Here is a 20,885-nt window from a genome sequence, read left to right as displayed (position 1 = left end):
TACCTCCATTATCGTATTAAAGATGAGGGGAGATAATAAGACTCGATGTGGATACATGTGGCTATGACATCACACAACAGGACCAAATGTATAAAGTGGTTGCTCCTAATAAGTCGACTTTTATCCGATGATCACATGCATATAACAGAGAGACTGAATTCAAACTAAATTTTCATCAACTCGGAAAAAATAAAAAAGATAAAATATCTAATCCTTTCACTAAAAGGAAAAATCAAGCCAGGCTATATGCAGATAAAGATAACACCGGCTGTCAATAAACTAAAACATACCAGCATTACGAGAGATGTTAAAATTCTCTACCATCCAACATTTATCGAATATGAGTTTGGCTTGGTTGTTTTGTTCTCCTTTTGGGGGTTATTCAATCCCAAATTTTTTAAAAAGGTTTTATTTTTTTAAGTTGTTTATATTTATTCATAGTATTTGGTTTGATTGGAGATAAATGTTTTTTTTTGTTTTTGCAGGACATGATTGAGTTTTGTAAAAGAAAAGGAACAATAGTATCAATCTTTGGTGCAGTTTTGGTCAGAAAGCCAGTACAGACAGCCTGAACTGATAGCACCAGATGCCATAACAGTTATTACTCCAGACCAAAGTAGACCTCGGAGCAATGGCAACTCCACATTCTCCCACAACCTCACCACTGGATGTCTTTTAAAGCCATACTGAGAAGCTACCTAATATTAGTTAGTTTGTTTGTTTGTTTGTTCTGTTTTACGGCATATCAACCACTTTGGGGTCATTTAATGCCGAAAGGTTCGTTATGTTGTGTTAAATATTGGTTTGTTCTTCTTAAGGTTTTTCTTTTTTTTTTGGGGGGGGGGGTCTTTCCTTATATTTTTGAGTATATTTTAGTTTCTTTCAGAAAATTGATAATTTTTTGGGGATCAATCTTGTTTAATATTGTTTTCAGATTTTTTTCTTGGTAATACTTTGTTCGGATTTGTTCAAGGTCAATGCAGTTTGTCAGTATATGGTGTATTGTGTAGGGTTCTTGACACGTTATACAGTTTGGTGTCTCCTCCCCTTTTAGTAGATGTGAGTGGGTGATGTGAGTGTGACCTATTCGCAGTCTGGTCATTACTACCTCTTCCTTTCTTGTTAACTTTTTGGTGTTTCTCGTTCCAATATTTGGTGTTATTTGGAATAGTTTGTTTTTGGTGCATGAGCTCCAGTTTTCTTGCCATTTTCTCTTCAAAAATGTGTTTATTTTAGTCTTTAGGTCTGTATAGGGGATTTTTCCACTTATGTGGTTTTGTTGCAGAGTTTCCTTTGCTGCCTTATCTGCTTGTTCATTCATGTATATGCCGATATGGCTTGGTATCCAGCAAAAGATAATGTTTTTTTTTCATGGTTATGGCATCTATTTTGTTTAGCAATTTTGTAATAAGTGGGTTTGTCATTTTTTTTTCTTTTAGAGATATGAGTATTGAAAGTGAGTCAGTAAATATGATATATTTTTGATGGTCATCATTGGTTATTATATTCAGTGCCGAATCTATGGCTGTTGCTTCTGCGCTGAAAATAGAAGATTCGTTTGGGAGCCTTTTCTTTAGTTTTATTTTTTTGTGGATGGCTGCGCATCCTACTTTATCTCCATCTTTTGATCCGTCAGTGTAAATTTGTGTATATTCTTTGTATGTATTCTGGATGATAAGTAGTTCTTCATGGAAGGTTGATGGGTGGGTTTTCGTTTTGGGATATTTATTTAATTTTAATATTATGTGTGGTTGTTTGATCATCCAGGGTGGAGTTTTTGATTTGTTATATTTATGTATTTTTGTAATGTCCATTTGGGCTTCTGTGAGAAGGTTTTTTATCCGGAGGCTGTAGGGCTTGATGATATTTTCTTTCTTGTTGAAGAGATGTGTGTATTGTGGGTGGAGGGTACATTGGTATGCAGGATTTGTTGGACACGATACCAGCTTTAGGTAATATTGTAGCGCTAACTTCTGTCGTCTTAGAATCAGTGGAGGCTCATGGGCCTCTATATAGAGGCTTTCTACTGGAGAGGTTCTAAATGCTCCCAAGGCTAATCTTAATCCTTGATGATGGATTGTATTTAGTTCTTTTATGTAGGACTTCCTTGCTGCTCCATAGATGAAGCATCCATAGTCCATTTTAGATCTGATTAGAGTTTGGTATAATTTCAATAATGTGACTTTGTCTGCACCCCAATCGGTGTGTGCTAGGACTTTGATCAATTGCATTGTCTTTTGGCATTTTGCTTTTAAATATTTTATATGCGGTATAAAGTTCAATTTTTTATCGAATATAATACCTAAATATTTATGTTGGTCGGTGAGTGGGATGTTCTTGTTATCCAGTTTCAGGTTGGGGTCGTGGTGGAATTTTCGTAATTTGCAAAAGTGGATGCATTTAGTTTTTTCCTCTGAGAATGTAAATCCATTTTCTATGGCCCATTTGTTTATTTTATTCAGACAGAGTTGTAGTTTGCGTTCGGCTGTTTGTATATATTTAGATTGGTAGTATATAAGTAGGTCGTCCACGTATAGGGCGTTTTCAATTCCTGGGTCTATGTTTTTTATGATATTGTTTATTTTAATGTTGAAGAGGGTGACAGACAGGATACTGCCTTGGGGGACCCCCATTTCTTGATCTTTTTGGACTGAATAAGTGTTGTCCATCCGTACTTGGAAGTTTCTATTTGTTAAGAAATTTCTGATAATTTCTGACATTCTACCCCTAAGTCCTAGTTCATACAGGTCTTTTTGGATTCCGTATTTCCAAGCGGTGTCATACGCCTTTTGCATGTCAAAAAAAATTGCTATTAGATGTTCTTTTTTTGCAAATGCTTCTCTTATGCGTGTTTCCAGTTTTATTAAGTGATCGGTGGGGCTTCTATTTTTCCTGAAACCCGACTGGCTTTCTGTAATTAGATTTTTGCTTTCCAAGTACCAATTTAACCTTTCGTTAATCATTCTCTCAAAAGTTTTGCACAAACAACTAGTTAGTGCAATGGGTCGGTAGTTTGTTGGGTTTGTATGGTCTTTTTTTGGTTTGGGTATTGGGATTACTGTTGCCTGCTTCCAGTTTTTTGGAATGTTGTTAGTTATCCATATCTCATTGTAAATTTGTAATAAGTAGTCCAGTGATGGTTTTGGTAGTTTTTTGAGGAATTGATAATGGATCTCGTCGGGGCCGACTGCTGTATCGGGAGATTTGTTTATTGCCTCCTCTAGTTCTGCACTGTTGAATAATTGATTGTAGTTTTCTTCATTTTTTGATTTGAAGTTTATTTTTATTTTTTCTTCATTTTTCTTTATAGCTTGGAATTTTTTATTTTGGTTTTTTGATGATGAGTTCATTGAGAATTGTTCTGCTAATTTATTTGCGATATTTTGTTTGTCGGTAATCTTTGTGTTGTCGCATATAAGGTGTTTAATAGGGTTCTTTGTATTTTTTCCTGCTATTTTTCTGACCATCTCCCATACTTTTTTGGGTTTTGTGTTTTGATTAATTTTTGTTACATAGTCTTTCCACGAGTTCCGTTTTGATTCTTTGATAGTTTTCCGTGCTTTGGCTTTGCTGTTTTTATAGGTGTCCAAATTTTCTTTCGTTGGACTGTTTTTGAATTTCCTTAGGTTTGCACGTCTGGCTCTTATAGCTTCTTTGCATTCTTTATTGTACCAGGGTTTGTTATATTTTGTAGTAGTGGAACTTTTTGGTATGTTCTCCTCGGCTATTGTGAGTAGGGTGTTGCTGAAATATGTGATGTGTTCTAAGTCAGGATTCGCTTCAGGTATTAATCTGTATTGACATGTATTTTGGAAATTTTCCCAATTTGCCTTTTGTAAATTCCAGCGGGGTGTTTTGTCTTCTGGCTTGGGATTCTCGTTTTCTATTATGATTGGGAAGTGGTCACTTCCGCATGTATCCTTATGTGTTCTCCAGCTATAATCCATGTATATAGTTGGGTCACATAGTGTTATATCGATTGCTGATAGGGTTCCCGTTGGTGGGTGCATATATGTATTCTCTTTGTTGTTGAGTAGGCATAGATCATTTTGGTTAATTATTTTTTCTATGGTTTGGCCTCTTTTGTTGTTTTTTTTACTGCCCCACCATATATTGTGACTATTGAAGTCTCCCAACAGTAGAAAAGGTTTAGGTAGTTGTTTGATTATATTGTTTAATTCTGTTTCGTTTATTGTTTCATTTGGTGGTATATAGAGTGAGCATAGGGTTACTGTTTTGTGTAGTGTTGCAGTTATTGCAACAGCTTGCATATTTGTTTTTAAGTTCACTTTGCTGTGTGGAATGTTTTCGTTTATCAGTATTGATGATCCACCGGTGGCTTTGCATGATAATTTGTTTATGTGGTTGTATATTGAGTAGTGTTTTATGTTAATTTTGTCATTTTCTTTTAAGTGTGTTTCCTGTAGGCAAATTATTGCAGGACATAAGGATTTGATAAGTATTTGCATTTCTTCGATATTAATTTTTAATCCTCTTATGTTCCACTGTAGGATTTTGTTAGTCATGGTTTATATTTTCTTTTGGTTTTGGACTGTTGGTGTTTATGTCTACGTCCATAGTTTCGATGTTAGTTTGGGTGTTTCTTTTGGAAGTGGATGGTCTGTTTCTTGTTTCTGGTGAGAGGCTTTTTTTGGGTTTTGGTCTGGGACTTTTAGATTTACTTTGTCTTGACTGTCTTTTTTGGCTACCAGTTTCAACTAGTTCAAATTTATTTTCATTTTCAATTAATACTAATTCTGTTTTTTGTTTGTCATTTTGTTTTTGGGGGGTAGTTTTTTTGTTGTTCTGTTCTATTTCCATTTTTTCTGTTGTTGTGTGTTTATTTTTAACATCTGTTTTTGTCCTTGTTAGTGACTTGGATCTTTCACGTTTTGATAATTGAGGAGGTTTCATTTCTTTAGAGATTGATTCCTCAATATTGATGGAAGTTTTTCTGATTTCCTTTGTTTCGTTTTCTTTTATACTGGGTTGTTCGTTTCTGACTTTTATTTGGCTGTTAGAATTTATTTTCAGTTCTGATAAAAAAGATTTTAATTCTTCAAGTATGTTCTTTAGTTCTTTTGCTAGGTTTGCAATTTCTGGAGCAAGGTTTAGTTCATTGTAGTTGTACATTTTGTTTGCTTGTTGGGTTATTGTGGCATATGAGTTTTTGGTGCGATTTGTGACTTCTTTGCGGGCTTCTTGGAAGGTTATATTTTTTTGATATTTGATTGTTATTATTTCCTTCTCTTGCTTATATATTTTGCACTGTTTTGAGTGAGAGTGGTGCTCTTCTTGACAGTTTGTGCATTTGGTTTTATTTGGACAGTCTTCTTCATCGTGGTCTGGGTTTTTTTCACTGCAGTTTCCACATGTGAAGAATCTTAGACATTGGTCTTTATTATGTCCAAACTTTTGGCAGTTGTAGCATTGTAAAGGTTTTGGAATGTATTGTTCTATTTTCGTTCTTTCATAACCTATATTGATGGTCTCTGGTATTTGAGGATAATTGAATGTTAATATATAAGTGTTTGTATATATTACCTCTCCTTTTTTTTTAAATGTGATTCTTTTTACATCTGTGACCCCTTGGTTTTTTAGTTCTGTTTTGATTTCTTCTGTTGTGCAGACGGAGATTTCCTGGTTTTTTATGACTCCTTTGGAGTAGTTTAGTGTTTGGTGTGGATAAGCTTTGATGTTTGTTTCATGCAATTTTTGTAGTTGAAGTAGAGTTTTGGCCTGTTTTTTATTTTGTACTTCTACCAATATGGTACCATTCCTTAATTTTTTGACATTTTTAGGTGTTATTTTGCTTGATATTACCTTTTGGATAATGAAGGGTGACATTTTAGTTAACGGTATATTAGACGTTGCTTCTAGCACGATGAATCTTGGAAAGTTTGTATCTTCATTGTCGCTGTCAGAGTCTATTTCTGTGTGTGGTCTCTTGGATTTTTTGGCATTCATAATAATTTTTGAAAAATTCATCAGCCATGCTCCCCACCCTCCTCGGAGCCCCTTATGGGGAAGAACTATGAGGGGGTAAATCCCATTCGCCTCGGTTCTCCAGGGCTACATAGCTGGTATACTCAAACATGGGGAGGTTTCCAAGCATTCACAATATATGGTTATGCCCACCCAAGTATGGGATTTCCCTGTATTTTTATTATTCCTGATGGTTACCTTTTTCCCAGCTTGATTGACCCTTCAGCCATCGCTTATTAACTCAGTTTATTGTTTATGTTGAGTGTTAGTGTGTTTTTGTTTGGATTGTCTGAATTAGTGCTTGTCATGACCAACCGATTGATTGGATCGGGCCTATCCAACCTCCCGTCTAGCCTAGTAAGGGCCAAAGTGGTGTGTTGTAGTATCATGTTATTATTTCCTAGGCATGTTCCACTCAACCACCAGGATCCCGTTCTTAATGCATTACGGGTTGCCACCAACGGTCAACTGGTGGTCCCATTGAAGGATTTTTACCCTCTGCAGGGGGGCAGTTGGTATGTTCTATCGCCCTACCAACTAGGCAAAAAAAAAAAAAAAAAAAAAAAGGGGTGAGGAGGTGAAGGAAAAAGAAAACGAGGGAGGGGAAGGGGAGGAGAATGTTGTTTTTGTTTTTGTTTTCGCAGAACATGACTAAGTTTTGCAAAAGGGAATAAAAAAACAAAGACATCTATGTAGGTGCGTTTCATCTCAGGAAGTCAGTAGACAGCCTGATCTGGTAGCACCAGTAATATTAGTTAGAATCCTCTGAATTGACTGTAAAGGAATGAGAATACCTGTACACTCCTGCTTTTAATCCTAGGACTTCATGTTGCAATTTTTCTTCTCACATTTTAATGTTGATATTTTTCAAATTATAAATAAAAATAAAGTTCCTTTGCTGTTTGGCAGAAAAGCAAAGCCCAAAATAAAGTGTAAAACTCCTAATAAAAAATCAATATCAACAATAAATCCCTTGTAAAAAAAAGTTGTTTGATCTTAGCATAGGACTTTGTTTTCAATTACATCCCTGCACAGAGAGACAGTGACATATCTAACATATAAAGTTATCTAGTGAGATTTTAAAGGTTGGACCTAAATCAAATTTAAACAGACATAACTTTGATTCTGACTAGCGAATTTTCATTTGTTATTGTTGCACCATATTACTAGCACTATAACTTACTTTGCTACAGTTATTTTAAAAGGTGTGTGATCTAAACAAATAAAAGTTAAAAACTAAAATGATTTCACTGAAATAACTGTTTTTACTGAGAAATGCATGGCAGAAATATTCAGTACTGACGTATAAATAGTTGTTGTTTCTCAAAAACAAAATAGATCTGTAAAATGTACCAAATTAAAAAAAAAAAAAAAAAAAAAAAAGATGGTAAGATGAATAAAATCTAAAATTTGGAATCTAGCAAAATTGTTATTTATTTATGTATGCTCTGTCAAACATCGAACTTATGGTTTAAAAAGGATGAGTATAGATAAAAAGTAAAAAATAATTTTAAAAAATGTACATTTTCACAAACATGTGCATAGTAAAGTTGTGAGAAAGTCACATGCAAGAAGTGAAACAAACACTTGCTCTCTTCAGATATCGATTTCAGTCTGATGGGATATGCTAATTAGTTGCTGACAAAACCATCACTCCAGTTAATACTGTGGTCCATGTGTAAGGTTTTCTGAGCTCAGAAAAAAAAAACCCAGACTCACTGGACAAAATTTTTGTGAGCAGAGAATATCCAATAGCAAAAAGAGAATTTGTCACAATCCAAACAAAACAAGGAGCAAAATAAATACCATTAACTCCTCCCCGCCTTTCTTCAACTGGACTCCAAATACTTACATTCTCTTCTTCTAATTCACAAATGGTGACTCTAGTGTCTACCAACTTTGATGTGACAGCAGCATACTCTTTTTGAATTGTTGTTTTTTCGGCTTCAAATTTATTTACCTACAAGTAAAAAAAAAAAAATCCAATTTTAACACAATACACTTTTTACATGTCAGTGCATTGCTACTGATAAAGAAACAAAATTTTATAAAAGTCTTTATTAGTTGCTTCTGCACATCCATAGCGCAAAACTATTTCATAAGTCTGTTACAATTTAGAAGCCAAATATTTTTAGTCCACATTTGTTTTTATCTGTTTTATAGTATATAAACCCATTTTAGATAGTTTACTGTTGAGACAATGTATTGTATACAAGTAATTAAACACAAGTTGTTATTTTTGCTAATAGTCAAGGATGGGAGTGGATATGGATTAATTCCACATATCACTAAATAGTATTTGGGTATAACTGATCACAATAGATCCGATAACTGTCCTGATTAAGGTTGCAACAGATAGTTAACCAACGATGATTCCATCATCAAAAGCCGCCCATTTGTGGGCCTAGTAGTTCAGCCAAATTCTCTACAGAGATTATCTTTGAATCACAATGAATGTTTTGGAAGACCTGAAGTCGTTTGTGTATAATAAAAATAAATTATACTAAAATATTTTAATCATTACAATACCGTTCTGTAATTAAATTATTAATTGAATCACGTTGTTATAAAACTATAACTAAAATCTAGAAAAGGTAGATTTTCTTGTTCAAAAAGATTGAAAAGATATTTAGAATATCAGTAGGTGGGGATGTAGATAAAGTGAGTGAAGATATATGACAAATGGAAGAAAGGTGAAACTGTCAGTCAATCTAGAGAATTTAATGACATGATTAAATTATATTTTTAAAAGAAAGACTTTAAAAAGGTTATTTAATTTTACACTTTGAATTTTTTGCTTTCAATAAACATTCAGTTAATAGTAAGAATAAAATTCAAAATCATGTTGATACAATACATAAACATGTCTTAATTTTATTAATTATATCCATACGTGTGAAAAAGACAAAAGGAAAAGAAAATTAGACAAGAAATTATCAAAAACAAGAGATTTACCAAATTCGTTCAGGTCAACAAACATCTTCAGAAAAAGTGATTTCAATGAAACTGGTTAATCTCTTGTTTTTTATTTTTTCTTGTGTCTAATTTGCCCTCCTCCCCCACCACTTAGATAGTAAGTTATTAAAATATACAACAATTAAGTTATACAGAATCTTCAGCATTTCATCCTCACATGAAATTATCAGGCATTTTAAGTTGATGACTCCTTATGGGGATGAAATGCAGAAGATTCTGTGCAGCTTAATTGCTATATATTTTCATGTATTGAGCACTGTTGAAGTAAATACTGAAAATCGATACATATAAAATATATCCTGATAACATTTTATGTGGTCACATGAAATAACCAAATATCTCCATGTAGATATATCTACATGTGTGTGCATTTGTATACTTACAACTTTAAGTAGTTTCTCTTCTAAATTATGATTCTGTCGTTGAAGGCATTTATGACTTTCCAATAATCTGAAATTAAAAATAAAATTATTTTCCAAAAAAAAACAAAAATAATAAAAAACTGATGTACGTTTTTATCTACTATTAACTGATTATTACAATCGAAAATGCAATAAAATAAATTTTCTTTAAACGCTATTAGTTTTTTTAAAATTTAATTCAAAAATTAAATCAATCGCACTGCAGCTTCTTTATAAGTCAACCATTTTAATCTTAACAGTGGAAAAAAAAGAATAGAATGAATTATATTGCAACTTTCTTGAAATTTTAAACAATTTTCATATGAATAAAGATTTTGTCTGCCAATCAAATTTTTTTTTTTAAAGACATAAATACATCGCAGAATTTATCGCATTTCAAATTATTAGGGATCTTTTTTAACTACTCTAAAAAATGGAGAACATTGCATTAATAGTAAAAAGTTTCCAAAATATAAAGTGGATGCCATCTTGATATCTTCAGTCTGACTTTGTTAAAAATAAAGCTTCAAACATTCAAAATAAGTATAGCTTTGGCGTGATGTTATAGATTCATGATTAACATCAAGTTTACAAACATGAATTCAAGTATAATATATGCATATATATATATATATATGCATATATATATATATATATATATATATATATATATGCTAGACTTCCTTATTATTAATTCTAGTTAAATAAGTGTTTTTTACTTTTAAATTCTGAGCAGATCCTCATTTAATCAAAAGATTGAAAGTTTTGAAAATTATTTACATCTAACAATTTTTTAATATTAACATTTTTATATTTTAACAAAACTACTTGATTAATAATCAAATGATACTGTAATAATTGAATAAAACTTTCAAAATCTTATTTAACTAAAAATTGCTGGCTGAATAAAAATCAATCACACTGTAGTTAGATGGGTTGGTAAACAGTAAAACAAAAACTAAATACAATACGCAAAAGTTCAGCTAGAATTCATCACTGTCAACTTTCAACTTCCAGCACGTGTTCTCCCAACCACCTCTGCCAACAGACATTTTATTAGAAAACTGACTCCCATCCCATTTGCATATGTGTGCAGTGGAAGATGAGATCTTATGAGATTCCACGAGACTACACCTTATAAATCCATTGCACCCCACACCATGTAAAGGATATCCGGCCAGCCCTGAATACGAACCAGTTGGGGAGTAGTAGTAATGATGATTCATCCAATGATGACCTGTGGATCCAACCTATTCCCCGTGATGGTACAACTACGAACCCCAACGCTGATGCCGATAGTTCCAGCATCCTTTCTGAGAGCTCCGATGAAGAAGTCCAGCCTGATGGTATGATTGTATGCCCTAACGCTGATGCCAATGGTTTGAACACCTCTTCTGAAAGCTCCAATGAAGATGAAGTAGTCCAGCCAATCCCCTTTCATAGGAGTGCCCGCAACAAACGACTATGTCCACCATGCCACATGTGTGGTCTGGAGACCAGGGGTGGGTGTACAGTTGAATGTAATAATCAGAGAAAGCGCCCATGTGTGTGTGTGTGTGTGTGTGTGTGTGTGTGTGTGTATTGTGCAGTTATACAACTTACCTTCGGATGGGATCTGAGAGAGAGAGAAATTAAAGATGGCAGCCATGGATTTATAAGATGTAGTCTCGTGGAATCTCATGAGATCTCATCTTCCACTGCACACGTATGCAAATGGAATGGAGTCAGTTTTCTAATAAAATGCCTGTTGGCAGAGGCAATTGGGAGAACATGTGCTGGAAGTTGAGAGAGAAATTTGACAGTGACGAAGTCTAGCTGAACTTTTGCTTATCGTATTTAGTTTATTTTGTTTTGCTGTTTACCAGCCCATTTAACTGCCACATTTTAATGCAAGTGAAGATAGTTAAGCAACATACTTACCGGTCATATCGATCTCGAAGTCGGGCTAATTCCTCTTTGAGCTTAAATATTTCATATTCTGCCGCCTGCTTACTTAGCATAAGATCCTCTTCAACCTGATGAATGTGCCGGTTGCTGCGTAACAGGTGACTTTGCAGCTCCTCAATTTGCTGGTGAAGATCCAGGCTAAAAAAAAAAAATGGGGGGGAGGTCAAGCAAGGAATGAAATATGAAAAACAATGGGAAAATTATGATACAAAATAATCTCATCTTAATACATGGCTGATACAATGGATGTTCATGTTTAACGATCCATTGCTTCTGCTATGTATTATGTCTATTGATAAAATTGTAAAACAACTTCATGTATTTGAAATAAAAAAAATAAAAATATTATTGAAATCAAAAACGGAGCAGCATAAAATAAAACGGATTAATTTCATTACAAAATAAAATCCAAAAGAATGTTTGGATTTTTCATGAACAGATCAGCCATTTTAAAAAAGAAAAAAAGATTACTTTGAAACCCCTTCAAAATTTGGAAGGGATTTAGAAGAATTTAAAGTATGAAATAAAAATTTTAACTAGTGTTAAAATTCTTAACTACTCCTCATTTAATTAAAATATTGAAAGTTTGGAAGATTTTTACGTCCATAAACAAAGATTAAAACATTACCTTAAAGAATTATTTATATTCTTATAATAATTTAGTTCAATTAATTTATTGACCTAATGGTACAACAATTATTAAATCCTCTTCATATACAAAAATAATTTGATATCTACTCAAAAGTATGGCATAGTTAAAAAAAATAAATCATTTTTTTTAATATCAAAGTAAAAACTTTCAGCCTAGTCACTAATACATTGATTTAAAATGAATATTTGTTTCCTATTATTATAATTCTAAAAACTCGAGATCAATTAATTATGTTAATCTTTGTATAAAATGGAAACTTCAACTCCACAAAGCTTACATCACCTCATATTCAGAAATGGTAACCCATTTAGGTACATTGTTGTTTTTGTTTACATGCAGGTCACCACTTATCAAGGCCCAGAAGCCACTCAGGGATAAGGGTTATTTTGTGTATCAATGGGATAGTGTTGCAGTATTCATTAGTATTGGAGAATTGATAAAGTGTTTACTTAAGGAGGCGGTTCACTAAGAATTTGTTTATGTTGGACTTGAAGACATCCATGTCAGGAGGGAAACAGGCAAGCGGTAGAGAGTTCCACAGGCGTGCAGTTCTAAGAGAGAAACTTTGTTCATGGAATCTACATTTTGATTTAGGCACAGATAAAGAGTAAGGAAAATTATTGACAGTGGTTTCAGCTAGACGGGTGTTTATTGTGAAAGATTGGCGAGGGGGGGACCAGAGATTGGAGCTCAGACGAGCACCTGCCATGGAAATAATGATAAAACAAAGATAGGCTCACAACGTCCCTTCTGTGGGAGAGAGGTTGCAGGGAAGAGAAAAGGGCATCCCCCACTAAGCCACAAAGTCTATTTTGTACTCTGTCAAGGCAGGATAGGCTGTTTTTAGCAGCTCCTGCCCAGATCTGGCAGCAGTATTCCATCCTTGGACGTACTTGGCTTTTATATAGATAGAGATTTGCATCAGTAGTGAGATATCTTCTGGAGCGGTAGAAGGATCCCACTATTTTCCAGCGACCTTGGCAACAGACTTGATGTACGTGTTCCATTTCAGATCAGGAGTAAAGGTCAAGCCCAGAAGCTTATCAAAACAGAGCATAGATGTCAACGAATGAAATTTAATTTCAGTGCGTCAACATTTATGCTCCACACAAAAAAAATGTAATGGCTTTAATTTGATGACTATTGATTTTTTTTTTAACAGAATTGTTGGATGTTTTGGGGAAGAGTGTTCAGTTTTCTATGTAACTAATGGTAATGTAGTCTGCATTGCACTGTAGAGAACCTACTGTTGATTTTATAAAATTTTTATATAATGACTTGAATTAAAGTTTAAAATGCAAGTTGAGTATCATGGTTCAATTGTGTTCTAAACAGTATATTTTGTTTTGTTATGGACCTACGATATGGATAAGATTCAACTACAGAATGCTCCCAGTTGTCAAATTTTGAAAACACTTTCGAATCCTGTTAAGAACCAAATTGCAAAATTATAAAAAGCTTCATTTTAAAAGCAGACGTGTTTAATTTTTGTTAGGGGATGCAAGTTGAACATAAAATGACCGAAATTGATAATACCCCCTCTCTTCAAAACTATTGAATTTTTTTGGTAAAAAAAAAAAAAAAAAAGAACGGCACTTCTACACTATCAGAATGAAATTTCAGAAATTGTAATACTGAATTTCACATGAAAACAATGGTATCTATGTATTCCTCGTATTTTTTAAGATTATATCCCAAAATTATGAAAATCGATAAGGTAGAAAATTAAAGAAAATAGAAAATACAATTTCAAGAAAAGTATCGTATTTGCTTATGTAAGCTACAGGAGAGTTCAAAAGGGAGTTAATTTTCCATTTTGATTTATTTTATGAAAATAAGATGGCCCCAATTTTTCACCTGCTAACACGATTAAAATTTTTTTTTTAATAATTCAGTAATATTCAGGTAATTTCAACTGCCTAATTTGGAATCTAGCATTGTAATTTATTAGAATTGACAAACAAACAAAAAAATCAGTAGAAACTATTGGTTTTTATCTGAAAACTCCATTTATTGACTATAACATTTTGTTTTAAGTGTAGAAGTGCAAAAAAAAAAAAAAAATCTTCTTGCTGTTATATTGATTAAAACACAAAAAGAGAACAGTTGTATAAAATTTTTTAATTTCTAACAAGATCTTATAGATACAGCTAGTATTTTGTGAGTTGTTTATTCTATCCATTACTGCTAAAAAAGACAAGATGAAAAGTGAAAAGAATGATCTCTACAAAATAGTTCTTCAGCTCATCAGATTAAAACTTTGAAAAAAAACTATGCATGAAAGAGCAAAATAGAATTCATTTGTGTTAATGCAGAAAGAACAGGTTTTGTAAACATCTTTTTATATAAACAAATATAGCTGTAGAAATGATCCAGCATTGGAATCTAGCCTTGCCCAGGAGCCATTAGTTGCACACAGTAACTAGGGTAAAAATGTAAAGGAAGTCATTTAAAAAATTTATCTCCCTTATAATACAGTAGAACCCCAGGATGCAGCATTAAAAATTAGTAACAAAATACAGTACAGTATATAATCAAATAACACTGTAAGGCGGGGCAAATACCGTAACCAGGGCCCGGAAAAACATTGTATTCCACATTGTAACCTGAAAACATCCTAGGGCCACAGTATCCTGGGGTTCTATTGTATTTGATGCGTTATATTTTCAATTTCCGTCAATCTTCAATCTTCCTAGCCAGAATTTTTTTTTTTTTTTTCAAACAAACTAAACCCAAAAAGTTTTTAGTATTGTCAACACCTGCTGGAAAAAAAAATGGTTAGTTAGAATCAAACATCGATGCATCAGATGCAATGATTTTTAATTATAAAACTTGACAAAATTAGGTTATGGAATATTTCTTGAGCATTATTTCCAAATTAAGAATGCAAGCAGAAATAAAACATTAGCAAAATATTCTGTTATTCAAAAGATAATTCTTACCTATAAAGACTTTATAAAAGTATACAGAATTTTTATTTAATTTTATTAATCTTTAGTGTATTTACATTTTATTAAAATCGAATGTTAAGTGGAGAAAACAGTATTTTGAACAGTATTTGTTTTAATTGATTGAAGTGTTAGACCACGAAAGGCGAAGAATTTAATAGTGCCAAAAAATCATTTGCATCATCAATTTTCCTGTTCAGACTTTAATATAAAAAATTAAGATGCTAAAGGTTGTTAAAAAAACACACACACTTTAAGCATGTCTTTAACCCAAGTAGCAATGTGTAAAAATTAAACAGAAAAGATGCATGCAACATAGGTGTAACAGGACTGTTAAGTCAATTTTGACAAAAAAAAAAAAAAAAAATGCAATTTCTTGATTTATAAACACATTTTAATGTAGATTTTAGGCAGAAAAAAAATTATAATTGCATTTGTTTTTTTTTTTTGTTTTTTTTCCCAGAAGGCAGAAGCGCTTCAATAATAGCAAAATTTTAATTCCCCACTTTATAATAAAAACCAATGTGTGTTTATTAGCATATAAGTATAAATCTATCCTATTACACAAAATTTAGCAAGTAAAAATGTATCCCTTCTTTAGTAGCCTATGATATAACTATTTCAAGCTGTGAGAAGCAGGAAAGCAAATAGCAAGTCAGAACCCCTGCCACTTGTAATGAATTCAGAGAAAAATCCTTCATTCTAAATTTTAAGTCAACAGTGGATTTTTTTTCTTTAGGTCATTAGAAATGACAATTTACATATGAAAACTTAAATTACTGACATTCTACAATTTTATATAATTATTGATGCAAACACTGGCAAAGCATAATGTTCCCCCTCTACATCAGCTTTAATGGAGGAAGCTTAATATCATATTTAATACAAGCACAAACAAAATGAACTTCACAAAATTAAAACCAGGCATTATTTTAAAATGAGGCAATCGTTTTGATAGAGTTTGGTTTGTTTGTTTGTTTTATGGCACATTAATTCTTTGTAGATTATTTACTGTCAAAACACAGTGCGTAAACTTGTGCAACAGCTGACATTGTAAATTAGTTTACAAATCCATGGTACATTAATTAATAAGTAAATGGCAAAATATTCCAGATTAAATTAGAAGTAAAATTAAACAAATTACAAAGAATTTAGATATTAATAAATGATAAGTGCAAATTAAGAATTAGCATAAGTTGAGCTATGTGCTTAGAATGGCCATCTTGTTCAATCTATGCTACAATACAAGAGCAAATGCCACATCAAGGGGCATAATTCTGATTGATGCTTTTAAAGAATTATGTCCCTTTCTGCTTTGTTCAGACTGAGAGCAAAGATGTCACACTTTTCCAACTTTTTACAGTTATTTTTATTTTTAAATTCTAACTTGAGTGTTTGCTTTCTTTATAGCGATTAAAAAAAAAAAACTTTAATAAAATAATCTCACATGTAATAATGCCACAATTGTTAAAATTGCCAAATCTCAACTCGACAACAAAGTCTCAATCACTTGCCAGTCTAAGTACAGATTTGATACAGCGAAACTGTATCTGCCGATCTAGGAGTATTATATATATATATATATATATATATATATATATATATATATATTAGGTCGTTGCAAAAATAATGTCATTTTTTGACGTATATACATCTAATAAAAAATATTTTTACACCAACCTAATATATATGCAAGCATCAGCAGCAGCTAACTGAAGTGTTAGTATCATTTGTAATGTAAAAAAGACCAATCTTTTTTTTTTTTAAGTGAATAAAAAAAATTTGATAGTTGGAAACCAAAATTTCTAGAGGCAACTGGAGATATGTGTTATTTCATAATGATTACAAGTTTTTAAATGGAAGTGGAATGATTAGAATGTAATTTGTAGTGAAAAAATATCTACATCAAGCGACATCAAAGTATCAGAAGCAACCACCTCTGCCACCAAAATTCAACCGTTCCTCATCTTGATGGCAAAGCAGCAATATGGTAGTGATAAAGCTACCCGGTTAACAGAGCTCTAGTAAAAATTCAATAGTGTCATCAGGATTTGTCGTCCCTAAACAAAGACATGCCAGACATGGAACCGCAAAATGAGGGGAGGGGTCCATTTTCAGACTTTGTATGCAACTGCTGCACCTTGCCATTCCTGGTGTCGGAGGTAAAAACCAGCAAACGTGCAGGTTTAATAAATAACCGTTACCAACAAGGAGGACTTCATGCGGATGAGACAATCTTTGGGTTCAATGCACCAGTTACCTCAAAGTATTGACATTGTTTGTAAAAAAGACAACAGCTGTTTACTTTAAAGCGTTTTTAATTATAAAAGTTATAAGTTGAAAAACGAACATTGTTTTTTTTACAGCTGCACAGACACCAGTAATTATACAATTAACAATATCCATGGTTTGTTTCAATATGTACCTGTATAGAAAATGTAAAACATCAAACAAATTCAAAATATTAATAAACTAGTTGAAAATTCCACAATTGTATTCTTCATATGTTTTATATTGCTAACATGCCTAAAATATATTATGCATACAATGGACGTCAGGTGTATACACAGATTGTACTACATTCGTTCAAACTGAGCGAAACATATTTATCTAAGTTCTCTGGTTAATGTAGTTTAAAATATATCAGGTTTTGGGGATCCACTTCCAAAATCTTTATTGGAGTTTGTGATCTATTTCCTATGAACATCTGGCATGAATGCAGATTTCACAATATTATTGTACTGCCTTTGGGCAGAACAGATACTATCAGCATTACCACCTAAATGTTGGGAAATGGGGGAGAAAGAGAAACAGTATGACAAAAACAAGAGGAAATGAGGTTGGTGGGAAAACAATGGATAGGAAGTCGTTTATAAATGCACACAGAAGGAAGCTGACATGGGATTGTTGGTCAAGATGTGGTAGTGTACAGGAATAAAGAAAAAAAATATTTATAGTTAATTTTTGAGGAATGGTTATGAATTTTTCAACCATTTTATGACAGAAACAGTTGAGGACAGTTTTGGGTGTAACGGTTCACAACAGTTGTGAGTTGGACTCAATTGAAGGCAGATTGTGGCTTGGACTAGGTTGGGAGAGTTTTGGGAAATCGAAATGAGTTGATATCAAACCACCAAACTCGACCTCAGCAGAAAAACTAAGATATGGACGTTAGTGTTTAAGTAAAAATTCGATTTTTTTTTTTTTTTTTTTTTTTTTTTTTTTTTTTTTTTACTAAATTTAAAAAATTATTCTTGCAAATTCAATGTTACATGTTGTATTGTTCAGTAACTGGAGAAAAAAAACCCAATCAGGAATTTAAAAAAAAATTTCTCTTTACAAGGAAGGCACCACTTATGAAGGTCAGAAGGCAAGTATAAGGGTTAATGAGGGCAGAGTGGTCAGCGAGATAACAGCGTAGTGATCGGCAGTGCAAGACCTATTAAATTATTTTTTTTTTTGGATGCTGTCTAAGAGGAAAAGAGTAGTGATAGATGATGCAGTTCAGGTGTGGCAATGATGCATTTTTGAAGATGTATGCAGGGTTGCAGAGTTAGATGGTAAAAGTCCAACTCCTAGAATTCCTAAGATGCAGACTCCAACTTCTTTGATATCCTCGCTTCCAACTCCTGGACCCCTATATGGAAATCTATTCTGCAGATCCATATACCAACCTCCCACAACTATTCAGCAAGCATTTTATAAATACTTTTCATGTATATTATTTTTTACGTTTAATGTTCACTTGTATGATAAATATACTCATATACACTCAACCAGCTTTATAGAAAAAGTTAAGATAACAAAGGGATAAATTTACAATGAAATTTTATTATGCTATCAGTTCAAAAGTATTGAGATAGGGAAACCTTTTAGGCCATAGCATTTCAAAGCCAAACGCTTCTCATCAGAAGATGGGAGTAAAGATATATTACACAAAGAAATTTTTTCAAAGATAATATTGCAATTATGGAAAGAGGATCAAAGCAAAAACAGGAAAAAGGTATAAAGGGCTACAGTAACATGGGTTGTTTCTTATTGATTAGGCCCGTTTTTTTTGATAAGATTGTAATTCTGGATTGATCCCAGACTAATCCAATTGCCAAATTCTATTTGATTCAAGAACTGGATAACTTTCTGATTACAATCTGATTGTTATCCGATGTAATCCACAGTGATCTCACTCAAAGACAGAATTTTCATGGATTGTGTGACATCACAATCAAAACGAAAACAGCTGTCCAGACAAGATTTGCAAGGATTTGATGGACCAAAATATTTGGATGAAGTAGAAACATTGCAGTACAGTACAAAATATTATTTATCTCCAAAAATAAAAGCAAAACCATACAAAAACTGCTTAATTGTGCAGCTGGTAAAACCAAACAGGAAAACCGTGTAAAAAAATAAATGTATTGTACTTAAGGAGTCAGAGTTGGATAAAAAATTCCAACTAACTCAGACTCCTAGTACTCTTAGAAATCCGACTACGATTCCAACTAAAAACTGACTCTGGAAGCATGTCAGACCATATGATATATTTATGAAAATAGGGAGGAGTTGTTGGCTTGTTGGGGAGCCATTGAAAATAGTGAACAAGGTGCATGCTTGGAGTTATGGCTTTTTGTAGGTATTGGTGATTTGCAGGGATCAACACTGATCACCCATTTTAACAGACGAGATAGGATAACAGTGAGACAGACGGTGCAAAAGCAAACAAGATTCATGCAGTTGGGAGAGAGTTTTTGGAAGTTGTGTTGTTATTGTTCCAGTGTTTTCTAAATAAGAGTTCCTCCCAAAATTTAGACAAAAGTTTTGTTTTTTTCAGTTTCATACAATATTCGATTTTAATATTCCTGGGTCCAACATATAATACCCCTGACCGTTTTTACTTTTTGTAATCTCCAACAAAGTGCACCGTTCTCATTCATACATAACTTTCATAAATACTTCATGTATCAGGTCAGTTATTGCAGACATCAATGATCTCTCCAGTCTTCCATCTGATGAGATCCATAGTTGTGTTTCTAGTGAACCTGTTGAGACGGTCAGTGAACTTTGTTGTCTCTGCTTTTTTTTTCTGGCGATTTTTCCTGACATCAAGCTTTTTTCAAACCGTCCGCCTGCATTAAATGGCCAAAAACCTTTGCCTGACATGGATAGCATCGAGTAGTGATCTGCTGTACTCTGCCTCGTTTTTTTTTGTTTTTTTTTTTATTCAATTTATTGGATTCTTAACATCGTAGATTCACAAAGATACACTGAATTATTTTTATTATTTACTATTAATCATATATTCATTAAAAAAAAAAAAAAAAAAAAAATGTAAACATGAATATATTTTCTTTAAACCTTCCACGCAACTATATTTCTATGCAGGCAACACAAGGTAAATATAGCTAATTAATTATATTAAGGTGTTTTAAAATAATTTATTCAATATTTAGAGGTTCTGTTAATTTAAAGATAAAAAGTGTTGTACAAAATACATACGGTTTTATTGAGGAATGCACAATGCTGTCAATGCACATGTAAAAAAAAAAAAATAGAAATGAAAATTTTTACATTATGCTCGTTTTGTCAGTGAAACAATTTTTGTTAAAACTCCATTAAAATCAAGCTTTTTGTTTTAAATTGGAGCTTTATGCATTTTTAATTTAATAAGATGAACATTAAAAAAAAATTTTTTTAAATAAAAATAGTTTTATCATTTCCCCAACAAGTAACGAAGAGTGTAACACTGTTTAACACAAGTTACACTAAATAATGTGAACAAATGGAATGAGATTTGATCGCATCTGAAATTCAAGGCTTGTTTTGACAAGTTATGATTTAGAAAACTTAGTAAATCATAAAAATAATAAAATTGTGTTTTGCTGCTTAGAAAAAGAATGTTTAAAAATGAAAACCGGTCTGGATAAATACAGTGAGCCGACTGAAAACAGAGAAGCTTAATTTTGACAAGCAAAAACATCC

General features: G+C 32.6%; 1 protein-coding gene across 2 annotated transcripts in view; it reads right to left on the bottom strand.

Annotated features, from left to right (window-relative positions):
• The window catches only part of LOC145260341 (tight junction-associated protein 1-like), a 105,285-nt gene that overhangs the window by 17,122 nt on the left and 67,278 nt on the right, over positions 1–20,885 (bottom strand). For both annotated transcript variants that reach the window (XM_080118259.1, XM_080118257.1), the window contains 3 exons: positions 11,283–11,447; positions 9,345–9,411; positions 7,838–7,945 (listed from right to left, as the gene is read on the bottom strand). In XM_080118259.1, coding sequence (XP_079974385.1) covers positions 7,838–7,945; positions 9,345–9,411; positions 11,283–11,447 — 340 coding nt within the window. The remainder of the gene's footprint in view (positions 1–7,837; positions 7,946–9,344; positions 9,412–11,282; positions 11,448–20,885) is intronic.

This window comes from Euprymna scolopes, chromosome 36, assembly GCF_053919585.1.
Source record: "Euprymna scolopes isolate OS-2025 chromosome 36, ASM5391958v1, whole genome shotgun sequence".
NCBI classification, from domain to species: Eukaryota; Metazoa; Mollusca; class Cephalopoda; order Sepiida; family Sepiolidae; genus Euprymna; species Euprymna scolopes.
This window is presented reverse-complemented; position numbering and strand designations above follow the sequence as displayed.